The following is a 14,603-nucleotide window of genomic DNA, read 5'->3' as shown; positions in this document are numbered from 1 at the left end:
CTGGATCCGGGCGCCGGATTCATTGTTTCACACCTCTGTTTCATGTGTTTTTGACCGATTCCGTCACTGTGCGTTTTCTTCCGCTGGACAAAAAAAAGTTGCAGTGGAAGTTTTCTCCATCCGCCGGAAACGACTATTTGGACGGATCCGGAAAAAAACGGATGAAACGTCTGGCCATCAGGCGCAATCTGGCGCTAATACAACTCTATGGGAAAAAAACGGATCCGTTTTTTCCAAAAATTGCCGGATTGTGCCTGAAACAAAAAACCTGATGTGTGAAAGTAGCCTAAGGCTCGATGCACATTTATCCTGCGCTTTGTGCTGAGCGCTTACATCGGGGTTTCTGTGCAAATATGTGTAAATACGTGATTCAGAGGAACTCCCAGCGTAAGATTCCCTATAATGATATTAGACAAGGGTTTAGGGTCCTCCCAACCTTTGCAGAAGACCCACCCGATGTCATGTCTGATGTAATTTTAATACATATCATGATATCAGGCTTCAGCACAGGAGCAATAACATACAATGTTTCTAGTGGGGCTCATGTGTCATCATATTTATGGCATTTTTTCTTACTTCTTGCAGGTGTGAATCTGGGAGTCCAGATCATAATTCCTCTGCTGTAGAACAAGATTTAGCTGCACTAGATGCAGAAATGGCTCAGAAGTTAGTAGAGCTGAAAGAACAACAGCAGCAGCAGCTTCTCAATCTCCGACAAGAGCAGTATTACAGCGAGAAATACCAGAAAAGAGAACATATCAAGCAGGTCAGTAGGAGCATGGTCTTTTCTTCATGTGCATTGCATTTCCAATTAATTTTGTTAACAGTAGAGATGAGCAAATTGATCGGATGTAAATCAAATTTGAGTTGTATTTTTAAGAATTTGATGAACCCGTCATTACAAAAGATCACATCAGCTAGAGAAGAATCATATGACCTTGTCTAAGCTTCCCCATAATGCCTTGCAACTATCATATGGTATAGCACAACCAATCAAGAGGGACCATCATAGCCTGTATAAAAGAAGAGGTAGAGAATGCAGCAGTCATTATGAATCTAAATAGTGAGAGGATGCCACAACTGCTTTTTCAAAGAGATAGGGAGTGAAAGCCATACAACAGTGAAGAAACTCTACTGAGAGTGTGTGACAGCAAAGCAGTGAGGGAGTCTAGGGTCTGAGGAAAAGAGAATAGTGTATTTTGTGTTTTTCAGGGCAATTGGAAGCAATGCATTACTCTTTATTCTGAAAAATTTGGCCAATCTAGCGATTCGAATTTCAAAAAGTTTGCTCATCGCCTCTCATGGCTGCATTGTCATTGTCAGTTACCAAAAGCTCCGCACTATTACTGAGAGCAAAGGGGCCCATCAGGCTCTTTGTTTTTCCATGATCCTTTTAGTTCATAAAACTATGTTCATAGAAACTGTATTATGTTGTTTAATGTGTTCATAATTAAGGTCCTCGCGGATCAGCTGCCACCAAGTCTGGATGTAAACAATATAGAAGTGGAACACCACTGCTCCATCATACTGATTAGTGGCAGCTCCCCGGTGCTGCAGATCAGCTACCAATCAACAGGAACTGATATGCATTACTTGGATCTGATCTGCAGGACCTGGTAGCAGCCATTAATCAGTATGGTGGTGCAGTGGTGTTCCGTTTCTGTACACTTGCCCACCGCCAGAACGGTAACAGCTGATTGGTGGGGTGCCAGGTGTCAGCTGCCACCCCAATCTGATGTTGTCATCTATTCCATTCAAGAGGACAACCCCTTTAAGGTACCCATACCAAGCCATGCAATACCTGTGTTTGAATACTGTACTGTAGCTCATGATATAACATGGAGACGTACAGCTTCCGCACATAAGCCTTACTTGGTTCACAAGAAGCTGTTTGCTGCTCTGGGATTCAATAGGAATCCTATTAAACAGATCACCTGATCTTTTAGGAATGAAACCTTCATATTTTATATGTAAGTCAACACGTATTCTTTACCTAAAATAGCAATTCACAATTTTCGCAATTAATCTAAAAGTATTTTTAGGCAATTTACATTCTCGGATCATTTACAATAATTATCCTTGGTGTTTCTGCTATGTACTTGGGGTAGGGTTACAATTAAAGCATCCCCCAGGGCGCCATTTAAATTAATATTTGTTCAGAATTAAATCTACTTCACACATGAATGGGCCAACTGTTCCTGTAATAATGATTTCATTGATGAATTGTTCATTGTTTTAGACTGCAAAGGTCTTCTCTTACAAATAACAATACGGTAATTGCGGTTTCCGTATGTTCAGCTTTGGGCTAATTATTGCCTCATTTTTGGGCAGCTTAGAATTTCCATGTGTATAGAATGTAGAAACAATTCTCTGTGGAGGTCCACGCCGTCAGCAGTAATAGGGATTTTCACTCCAGTGGAAGCTTCCAGGAATGCTATCAATTTATAGAATGTTCTCGGCATCACTTCCAGAGCCTCGGGTCATAGGGCCTTACTTACAAGGCACAGCGGAGGGTAAATCACTAGATTATGGCACACTGGACTGCATTGCAAAAGATATTGTTTCTATCTATGCTGCATGATAGGTACTGAATTAGACTACTGGAATAAAGTACTCTATTCTGCATAATAATCCCAATTTAGTAACATTTACTTAAAGGGAACCTGTCAGCAGATTTTGCTGCTATAAGATGCGGACACTGCCTTTCAGAGCTTATCTATAGCATTCTATAATGCTGTACATAAGCCCCCGGTCTGACCTGCAAGGGAAGAAAAATAAGTTATATTATACACACCCAGGGGGGGCGGTCCGGTAAGATGGGTGTCACAGGTCCAGGTCTGACATGAAATCAGGATAAACCTTTCCCATTTTAGGTCAATTAGGATTACCATAATTATTAATATTTGCCAAATGCCAGAATAATGAGAGAAAAATAATTTTTAAGGCATTTTTATTACTTACTGTAAAGTGAAAAGTTTACATACACTAAGATTACTATTTCTTTAAACAAGCTTCTGATTTTTTGGCAACATCTGAGTTAACTAGAGACACACCTGTGGATGTATTTTAATGCACACCTGAAACACACTGCTTCTTCGTGTAGCATCATAGGAAAGTCTAAAGAAATCAGCAAAGATATCAGGAAGAGAATTGTGGACTTGCAGAAGTCTGGCTCATCCTTGTGTACAATTTCAAGATACCTGAAGGTGCTTCGTTCATCTGTACAAACAATTATATACAAGTACAAACAAGATGGGAATGTCCAGCTATCTGGAATGAGACATGTTTTGAGTCAGAGATGAAGGTGCTTTGGTCCGACATGTGCATATCAACCCAAGGACAAAAGCAAAAGGCCTTGTGAGGATGATGACAGACTTTGGAAGTACTATATCAACATGGGCTGAAAGGCCACTCTGCCAGGAGGAAGTCATTACTCCAAAAGAAAAAAAAAAACAGATTAATGTTTGCAAATGCACACGGGAACAAAGACCTTGATTTTTGGAGACATGTTCTGTAGTCTGATGGAACTAAAATTGAACTGTTTTTTGGGGAAAAGGGAGAAGCTTGGAAGCCTAAGGGAACAAACACAACTGTGAAACATGGGGGTGGCAGCATCATGTTGTGGGGTTGTTTTGTTGCAGGCGGGACTGGAGCACTTAAAAAAATAGATGGCATCATGATAAAAGAAGATTATGTGGCAAAACTGAAGCAACATCTCAATATATCAGCCAGGAAGTTAAAACTTGGCAGTAATGGGTCTTCCAAATGGACAATGAGCCGAAGAATACTGCCAAAATGGTAACAAAGTGGCTTAAGGATAACAAAGTCAATGTTGGAGTGGCCATCACAAAGCCCTGATCTCAATCCTATTGAAAAGTTATGGGCAAAGATGAAATGGCCGGTGTGAGCAAGGTGACCTACAAACTAGATCAGTTACACCAGTTATGTCAGGAGGAATGGGCCCAAATTCTGACCAACTATTGTTAGAAGCTTGTGAAAGGATATCCCAAACATTTCACCCAAGTCATTCAGTTTTAGGGCAATGGTGCCAAATACTAATGAAATGTATGTAAACTTTTGACTTTGCAGTCTGTAATAAAAATGCCTTAAACATTCTCTCTCTCTCATTATTCTGGCATTTGGCAAATGTTAATAGTTAACGTAATTCTAATTGACCTGAAATGGAGAAGGTTTATTCTGAATTCATGTCAGATATTGAGAAAAACATGCATATGTGTCTTTTTATATAGTGTATGTAAACTTCTGGTTCCAACTGTACCTCGTGGATGGCCCATGGCAGTCTGCTTCTGTGCCATTATCAAATTTCTACTGTGGGTCTATGATGCCACAATTCCTGGTGTCTATCCCTAATTTTTGGAAATGTTTGGACTCCAAGTTGGGTCTCCTACATGTGTGTTGCCTGAATTTGGCAGGGCTCTCAGAGCACCAAGACTACACCTGTCATTCATTCACCTGTTACTGCTCAATGTTAAAGCTAGAAATGCTAACCCAAGCCTTGTCCCATGCATTCATGCTGTGCAGTTATAGTATTGTACTCTGGGTCAATTGATGCCTCATTTCCTGGTGTCTACCTCTAGTTTGAGCTGTTTCGGAAGATTTTTGGCCCCAATGAAGGTGTTGTCTATGCCTGTGGTTTTGTCTTCTGTTGTATTTAATGAGGTTCGGATATGTATGTTGAACTGTCCAGCAAACATGTTCGGTGAACATTGGCGTGTTTGCCGATCCAAACCTTGAAAAGTTTGCTCATCTCTACCCAGGAGGCACGACCTCTAGAAGATGCTCTAATTAATCCCAAATTATCATCAGAACAGAGGTCCTAATTGTGTGATATAATGGCTCCCTATCTAGATGTATTCACCAGGAAGGACTTCACTGGCCGTTCATCATGTAAACAAAGGCAGCCACTCAACCGTTAGATAGTCAGCATACCGGGTTTCTTTACAGGTAAAGGCAGATATCCAGTGGGAAATAGAAGAAACATTGAAGCTGGAAGTAAGATGAAAGTCCAAAAGTGTGTGGGCCTACTTAGTTGTAATTGTTCCAAAACAGAACCAGGTGACCATATTTTGTGTGTACTACCAAACTTGGAATCATCTAATCGCTTGTGTTATGCACAGCAATGCCACAGGATTGCTGTATTTAACAAAAATCATGGTCCCCTATGAACGCCAGCCACGGATTGGTTTTCACAGGAGAACCATCATGACAGGCACGGGGGTCATCAGCAGACTTCCGGTCATAATGGCAACCCATCAACAAACCACGATCACTTCACTAGGGCACCAATAGACACATAGAATGGTGAGCCCCCTGCCGGTGCACATTAAATGCTACTGTCACAGACTGACCGGCATTTAACAGTTAAACAGCCATGGACAGAGGTCCGCTCCTCTCGGCTGTTCAAGGCAGATGATGGTTGAATAACACAAGTAGACAACATTGATTGTAATATGTAACAGCCATCGATTTTCAGAACAAAAATCCAAAACTAGAAATAATTAATATATTTATTGTTAATGGTATTTATATCTAACTCAGAAAAATTAGATGAAAAAAAAACAAGTTATAACTATTAAAGTTCAGATGTCCAATTTCTGGGCGGCTCTAAAAAAAAAACACATGTAGAGATTCTCCAGGTCTTGGAAACTGCATCTGGTCATGTTCTCAGCGCAGGTAGGTGCAGGTATTCACCTTTTTCCTCCAAGATGTGTCATGCCTGTATAGAAGTGATATGCTGCCTTTCTCATTAACCTGAAAACAATTAAAAGACATTTTTTTTTAAACAATTGATAATATGTACTGGCTATCAAATGAAACAAACTAAGCAAAAGCAACTTCAACATTATATTTTTGGTCATCAGCTGAAGTTGAAATAGACATGAAATATTGCATTATATATTGTCTACAAAAAAGACCAATTTGGAAATTGAAAATAGGAAGTTGCCAATATTAGTGTAATGTTAGAAAAATGCAACATGAAGCATACGACTATGGTGAGTGTACTCATAATAGATCTATACGGCATGTAATGTTTGAGGGACTTATCTCGCCCGTTAGATTGTGTGTTGGCGATTCCTCCGCAGCAGTAGGCTGATAACTTTCATCAATTACTTCCTTTCTCAGCCAGAATTAAATAATTTTACAGCAAGAAAAAATAATAATTGTTAAAAATAAATCCAGTAATAAAACTATATTGCATTTCTTCTATTATTACACCTTACTTACATTATTATGTCCACTTGCACTTCTTGAAAGCAAGAATGATTGTTACTTACGATGATTTAGTATTGACATGAAGAACATATATAAATAGAGGAAAAACACAGAAATATTTACCTGGAAAATACATGTTGGAAGTTTTTTGTCAATCAGAATAGGAGGATTTTGAACATTTGCTGTTAGCTGCTTGTGATGAAGACGTGAACTGATTGTCTCCCTATACGGTGAGAAAAAGGCAAAATATATAAAAACATTTAAACTTTAAATGATAAAACTCAATAAGAGACTAAATTAGATACTTAGGATTCTCAATATTGTAAAAATCACTTATTACTGATTGCTGACGATAGTGGAGGATTCGTTCTTACCTCCATCACAGGTAGATGAGATGACGATACTTAGATGAATCTCAAATCAAATCAAATCATGAACCTGGAAATATAAAGAAAAGTAATTACATCCAATAAAGCTTAAAATCATAGAAGGTTTCCAAAGCATTGTAGGTAATTGCTGAGAATTGTCAATCATCCCACATCCAGCGAGTTATGGGAAATGTAACCAGGTTTATCTGGTAACCTACGAGGACGGATTCTGAATCTTTGCTGCTAATTACTTGTGCTGGTGATGAGCACAGATATTCATTGCCTCGCTACTCAGGAGAAAATATATAAAAGTGTCTGAACTATAAATTATAAAAAATTAGAGACTCAATATTCTGTAGGATAGTTACATGTTTAGCTGATGGACAGTTGATATAATCAGCTTCCGCACCGGCGGCAATAACATTTCTTGTCAGCTATTTTTTGAAAACGCCCAAATCTGCAAAGATAAGAGAAATATTGGTTACCGGACTGCAATGAATGTTCAATAATACCAAAGATTATATTATAAAGTCGAAATTGAAACCAATATATTAAAAACTGGCCCCAGCCCAGATAATATAACATGTAGCATCATAAACCCTACAGCCTCGATGTCAGTCCGCTCAGATAGTAGTGAAGTATGAAAGCATTATACCAACAGAACCGCACTGACGTCTCTCCGCAGTGATTGTGCTTCATGAGGAGATGAATAATAAAATCCACTTCTCGTTATCACACAGGGAGCATTTGTAGCTGTACTTATAGTGGATGGTATAGCTGTGATGTTCTGTCACTTTTGGCAGCTCAGGATGGATACCATTAAGCCTTCTTGTGACAGCCTGCCATAACGGGCCATGGTTGTCTGTGCCTTCACCGTAGATTATCCAACAGGCGGCATGGCACAACTCGTGAGCAAGTGTGGATCGTACTCGCACTAAAACAAGAGTTTATACAGTTATGAGAAAATCTCAGTACACCCTGATTGAACTGTTTGGTTTTACATATCAGGACGAAATACAAAATACATCCTGAGATGAACAACACGTGACAAGTCAACCGTGCCATTATTTATTCACCGAAAACTGCATCAAAATGCAGAAGCAGAGAGTGAAAAATAAGTACACCCCATGAATCAATAGCTTTTAAAATCATTTTTAGCAGCAATAACTTGAAGTTGCATCAATGGTGTCCTTAATTTATCACACATTGCTCTTGAATTTTGGCCTACTTTTTGTTAAATGATTAATGATGTAATATTTTTTCATGTTGTTTTCTGAAATTGTATTTCCCTACTTTTAGGACCTTCTATGGACCTGATACTTTTTTTTTTCCTGATATGTAAAATATTAGAATTCAAAGAGGGTGTACTTAGTTTTTCTTATGGTAGTATGAACAATGAGTTTATAAGATGTACTACATCACAAGTAGCATTTTTTTGCCCTGTATACAGGTTGTCTTATGAAGCTGGAGGATGGATGTGATGTGAAACCTACCGGCAGAATCACAGACTTTTTCAGAAAGCTCAATCACTGAGTAGTGGCGGTTGTTACCCAGCTTGTGCCTGCATTGGCCGGATGTTGTTGTCAGCCTCTTGCTCCACGAAATTTCCATTTTCTCAGGGAGCTAAAATAGAGGAAGCAAATTCCATTGCATCTGTAAACTCTTTCACCCCAATCTTACAAAGTACCCAACTCTCATTTTTGATTTACAGCATCGGTCTATATTATGGGGCAAGGGGTCTACCCAGAAGTCCAAGATGTGAGAACAAAAATAAAAATAAACTTTTTCTAAAATGTTTAGATATCAACTAAATGGTTTTATATATAAATGTAAAAATCCTGTGAACTTCAAGCCAATAGTTGCTAATCTTTATGTCTCTGCCTGGTGGATAATCTAAGGTTTCCCTTCATCCCACAGATAAGAAGACGGTGATGACATTTACCAAACTAAGTGAGATTTACCGGAGATATTCAATAACTATATTGCAGAAACATGACAAAGGGGTTAGGATGCCTTTCACAAACTTAGAGCCATTTTTCTTTAAATGTATTGTTTAAAGGAGGAGATCATAGAGAAGTCATGTATCACCCAGAAACCCATGATAAGATGTGATACCAGATTAATGAAGACTGTCCTGTTGTATAGATTGTACAGTTGCTCCACCAGCTCCTTCTTTGTTTCTTGGAAGTGGGTAACATAGATGGAAGTTGGAGAAATAATGTCTTCCAGGAAACAGCCGGGGATGTCACATAGTGGTGTCCTGGGAGAGATAAGGAATCATATATAAATCCACAGGAAACATCTTACCTAGTTCATGGCTTTATATCGAGGTAGATGCATCTGGTATAACTTACCTCTCCTCTGTAGCGGAGCTCTCCTCGCTATCAGATGATATACTATCTATACAGAAATATGGAAGAGTGAAAATACATTTTATAAGGCTCAAATCAGACATGTTAGTATGCAGATCCGTACTAGAGAGGGGTCTATAAATATAGAATATAGAGAACTAATAAAACTATGAATATGGGATCAGACCAGAGCAGAACACGTAGCTGACCAGACCACCAGAAATCCATAGGATCATCCATTGGGATCAGGTTCTGAAATTATAATGGGGTTCAACAACAACAGGGTCCATAAACTTTCTCAGATGTCTATATCACCTGTTGCTCAGGTAATCTATCCTTATTAATGTTGTATGTGCTCAGTACAAGATCAGAAGTGAACATGTCCTCAATGGCCGGAGGGTGGACCCTCAAATGGTAGGGTCCGTTCTCGGGGGCCTTCATGACAAATAAGACTAGAGGTCCTTTCACCTCATTTTCTGATTCATGGTAGCCTCCATTGGTTTTAATGGAGATGTGGGATTCCTTGTGCAGGGTTTTCTCTATTGATGTCTAATGGATTTCTGAAAACAGACAAGCAAATGTATTGCACATCTGTAATAAATTCTATAGGGACAACAATGGCTATAAGTCAACAGGGCGGTGAGTTGTTCTCACAATATGGAAGTGTCCAAGACATGGGACCCACACCAATCAAGCATGTGTTAAGTAGGATTACCTCTGTAAGGTATCTTTAATTTAACCCCTTAGCAGCCACGTACAGCGCTCATCAGTAGAGAATGAATGGAGAGGGCTCAGGAGTTGAGCCCACCTCTTTCCCAGCAGATGATGGTTGTGTCGTTCAGCCATCATCTGCCTCTAACAGCCGAGAGTGGATTGGAGCTCTGCCTGCTTGTGTTATCCTGTTAAATGCTGTTGTCATTCTCTGACAGTGGCATTTACAGCATATTTCCCAGGTGGCTCGCTGTCCAACTCCTGATCAGCGCCCTTGTAATTGTTTGATTTGTAAACTGACCTGTGACAGAACAGAACACTCATTGTTATTTCTAAATCATCAACCTGGATTGTGTCTAGAAATGATAACTTACTAGTATACGTGGAAGTTCCTCCAGTATTTGATGCGTCATCATCAGTATTACTAATGGAATTGGAGCTGTGGAATAAATGTAACAGAATATGAGCCACCATTAGTCATTAATCCCCATCATGCATCTAGTAATGGAGGAGATGTAAGTCTTACCAGGTGGAACTGTCCGGATCATCTGAAGTTGGTAAAATCAGAACTGTGGGGGCAGCACAACAATCTCTTATTAGACTATTGTAATAGCATCGACTGAGGCTCAATATCAAATAAATAGATCCTAATAAAGTATCCAGTGTACTCCTATACGTACATGGGGCAAAAAATCACATTCACCTACAGTAACCCGCCCTGTGCATGGCCGCCAGGAGAAGCAATCCCCAAATCCCATTTATGGCAGATATAGAGCAAATGTATGAATAACGCTCTTGACCAAATTCTGAAAACAAATGGTTTTCTCCCAATATGGAAATGTCCCAGACATTGGACCCACACTAATAAAGCTTGTCTAAAATAGGATTATCCTTTTAATGTAACTTTAATTTAATAATGCACAAACCCTTCTATAATTTACCTTTAATTGTTACATTTGGAATCTGATCTGTTACAGCACAGAAAATTCAGTGTTCTTTCTACAATAACCCTGGCTGGTATCTAGAAATGATAACTTACTATTATATGTGGAAGTTCCTGCCCGATTGGAATCATCATCATCATCATCATCATCAATAAGAATGATGGCATCGGAGCTGTGGATTAAATAAAACAGATAATAAGCCACCATTAATCATTAATCCCCATCATGTGCTTAGTAATGGAGGAGACGTGGGTCTTACCAGGCGGTATTGTCCGGACCATGATCTGAAGGTGGTACAATCAGATCTGTGGGGGCAACACAACATAAATCTCTCATTAGAATATTGTAATAGCAAAGACTGAGGCTCAATATAAAAAGAAATAAATCCTAATAAAGTATCCAGTGTACCCCTATATGTACATGGGGCAAAAAAATCACATTCAGCTACAGGGACCTGCCCAGTGCATGGCCTCCACGAGAAGCAATCCCCAAATCCCATTTCTGGCTGACGTTATAACGCCTGCATGAATATCCCTGACCAAATACTGAAAATAAATTGTTAATATGAGTTTATTTACTTTAGGCGTACAATAGAAATAAATCCAAGCCCTGACCACAAGGTGCGATTGCAGCGCCCCAGAGTCCTGGTCGTTGCAGTAATGTCATTCTTCCACCAGGGGGAGTGATGTTACGTCTGATGGTACTAAAGGAGTTCACCTTGCCAGGTATCACAGTCACACACTACACTTTACACTCCAGTCCACCAGGGGGAGCAAAGCTTCTATCTACTAGGGCACTCCTCACACACGGGTAAAACTGGTGGGTTGGATAGGAAGTTAGGAGAGAAGCAGACTGGGCTTCGACCAGATAACATCGAGGGAGAAGCAGCCTGGGCTTGACCCAGAGAGGTCCTGTCAGGGGTGAGATCCTGACAGAGGCCTAGCAAGAGATAGAACGTTACGGAGCTGCGCCTGCACATCATTGCGGCAGCATCCTAAGAAAGGACACGAAGCGAAGTATATTGTGGAGAGTGAGAACCGAAGTCACAGCACAAGGAGATAATACCGGGAGGAGTTCTGCCCCAAGATCGGCAGCCTCCTTCCGAGGCGCGTAGCCGGTGGCCAGAACACCGAGGGAGTACTGACCCTACGCATTACTCCAGACAACGGCAGGACAGTCAATTCCAAGTTGGCTGCCCAACCTAAATACCTAAGAAGACACGGAGGCAATTGTGGGAGAGGGGCGTCTCTAGGGTCCCTATAAATTAACTCCAGGCCTACCCCGTCATACGGGTTGTCCTATCCATATCATCTAGGGGACAGAGAGAGAGAACATCAGAAACATCTACAAAGGTTGTGAGGACTTTCCCGTGGTGCTCAGCAGGGAGGTACTACAACACACAGGCGCTAGTAGGAAGGCTACTGATTTCCTCCTGGCTAAGGGGACTCTGGATGTGCCTTCGGACCGGCCGGACTCAGCCAGCCCTGTGAGTGGTACTCTGGACTGCGGACGCTGAAGTCTTCAGTAAAAGGTAAAGAGACTGCAATCTTTGTGTCCTCGTTATTCATCGCGCCTTACAACGATCACTATCATCATCCACACACTTTGGGAAGCCCTGGAAACATACTTCACCTGTGGGAAGGTATACCATCTGGCTGCCATTCCATCACCCCAGCGGACCCCCAGCAGCGTCGGTCACCCTGACCGAATACCACAGGTGGCGTCACGAACACCGTACAAACTTCCACCTTTAATTGGGCGCCCCTCAGCAGGGCCATGGACCGGGTCGGGCCACCGTGACATCCCCAGAACCGAGACGGAGTACCCCATTGCCCTGCGCTCCACGTTCTGCACCTAATGACTGCTATGTGACATCGATATGTAGAGCCTTTGCTGGATTAGGGGTACAGTACCTGGTAAACTCAGGGTCGGGCCCGAATTGAAGCCAGTGATGTTATCTTGGACAGGAGACCTCGGAATTGGCCTCTTTCTTGGATGACACTGAAAAATGACAAACATGTCAGATAGAATCTATAACCATGAACATCTACAATTTATAATCTTACTCCATATTCCACTGATTGTATGTAGACACCGATATGAATGTGGCTTCCATTGTCCTGTGCTTATTTCATGTACAGAGTATGATGGGTGTGCCGGACACTGAGGCTATGTGCACACGTCAGGATTTCTTGCAGAAATTTTCCTGACAAAAACCGGACATTTCTGCCAGAAAACCGCATGCGTTTTTTTCGCGGCGGCCATTTTCCTGAAGCAGAGATGCGAACTCGGCTTCAGGAAAATGGCCGCCGCGATCTCCATCTGCGCACGCGTGGCATCCCGCGGCCATTTTCCTGAAGCAGCAGAGCACTCCATCTGCGCACGCGCGGCCTGAGAAAGATGGCCGCTGCCACGGAAAAGCCGGTTAATAGCGCAGATCGTGCTCTTTGTCTGCCGCTGCGCAGTGCATTCGGCAGTTGCGCATGCGCAAAACACTACGCCAACGCCGGGAAGATAAGCAAGAGGTGGGGGGAGAAACAGCCATTTCACCATGCCCTTTTGACCAGACCAGCGTGATTAACAGGCGAAAACGGTGACTTTGGTAAGGTATTTCGGCAGCATAGGTGGGGAATCAGGGGACAAAAAATACACTATTGTAAAGCACAGCTCAGGCCCTATTTAACGGTATTTTTATCTCATACTGAAAAAACAGGGCGACAGGTTCCCTTTAAGACATATTGGGAGTTGTAGGTTCTTACGAGCCAAATGTATCTGGGCCTGACTTGACATTACAACTGATTGCTGTACTGATAGTTGTTCTGGTGATATATTCACATACTAGTAATGATGATTCTGGTGATGTACACCTGTACTGGTGATGGTGCTGGTGTTGTATTTATTTACTGGCTGTGGTTCTAGTGATTTATTCATGTACTGATTGAGGTTCTGGTGATGCATTAGCCCCTTCATGACCGGATCTTTTTTCATTTTTGGGTTTTCGTTCTTCGCTCCCATCCTTCCTAGAGCCAAAACTTTTTTATTTTTCCGTTAATATGGCCATGTGAGGGATTATTTTTCATGGGAAGAATTGTACTTTTGAACGACACCATTGATGTTAGCATTTCATGTACTCGAAAGCCGGAAAATAATTCCAAGTGCAGTGAAATTGCAGGCTATTCAAAGTGTGCTACAGCATGTAGATAACCAGAATAGTGATGCTAATGATGGTATTGTCAGCACAAACCATCTTAGTAGCCATGTCAAAACTGTGCATAAGTCACTCTCCTCTTCCTGCCCTGACAGCTCAGTACAGTCTGCGTGCGCCTCTGAGTCTTATGAGTATCACCTCCACACCCGATGTTGACGATGGTCTGTATTCTGCTCGGACCCTACTTCATCCGGCCCTGGATCCAACAGGAAAAAATCTTGGGCATCGGTGCAGATGCTTTCCTCTTCTGGATTCTGTGAATCTTTGGAGGAGACCTCTAAAGCCCATGGAATAGAATGTGTGAAGAGCTCTGTAGACTGGTCCATCTGTGGTTCCCCACAGTTAGTTGGGAAGGTGGAAAGTTGTGACAGGGGGAAAACAAGGGTAATTGGGGTGCCACCTCTGAGCATTGTACAGTGTGTGATGTTAAAGTGGAGGAAGAGGAGGAGAGGCCACTTGATGCAGCGCTTGCCAAGCACTGGAGCACATGCTCTTTCTGACTCTCATCTACAAGGCATACCATTGTGTGGCTGCGACAGAATGGGAGTCGAGTAGCCCATCCAGTAACAGATGTTGTCAGTTGTCTTTGGATAGGACCTTGTGTTTTCCCTCTCATGTTGTATGTACCCTTCCCATCTTTTAACCCTACGCCCAGACCTGTCAGTCACCTGTCACTAAATGAACAATCAATATTTATTTTATACAATAGTGTTCCTGAACAACAATATTAGCCCTAACGATTTTGATTTTCAAATGGGGCCTGTTGCCTGCACCCCATTATTAGCCC

General features: G+C 41.5%; 1 protein-coding gene across 1 annotated transcript in view; it reads left to right on the top strand.

Annotated features, from left to right (window-relative positions):
• Window positions 1-14,603, top strand: part of PLCB1 (phospholipase C beta 1) — a 1,010,585-nt gene that overhangs the window by 894,208 nt on the left and 101,774 nt on the right. Inside the window, exon 27 of the mRNA XM_077282634.1 lies at window positions 586-766. Coding sequence (XP_077138749.1) covers window positions 586-766 — 181 coding nt within the window. The remainder of the gene's footprint in view (window positions 1-585; window positions 767-14,603) is intronic.

This window comes from Ranitomeya variabilis, chromosome 2 (assembly GCF_051348905.1).
Source record: "Ranitomeya variabilis isolate aRanVar5 chromosome 2, aRanVar5.hap1, whole genome shotgun sequence".
NCBI classification, from domain to species: domain Eukaryota; kingdom Metazoa; phylum Chordata; class Amphibia; order Anura; family Dendrobatidae; genus Ranitomeya; species Ranitomeya variabilis.
This window is presented reverse-complemented; position numbering and strand designations above follow the sequence as displayed.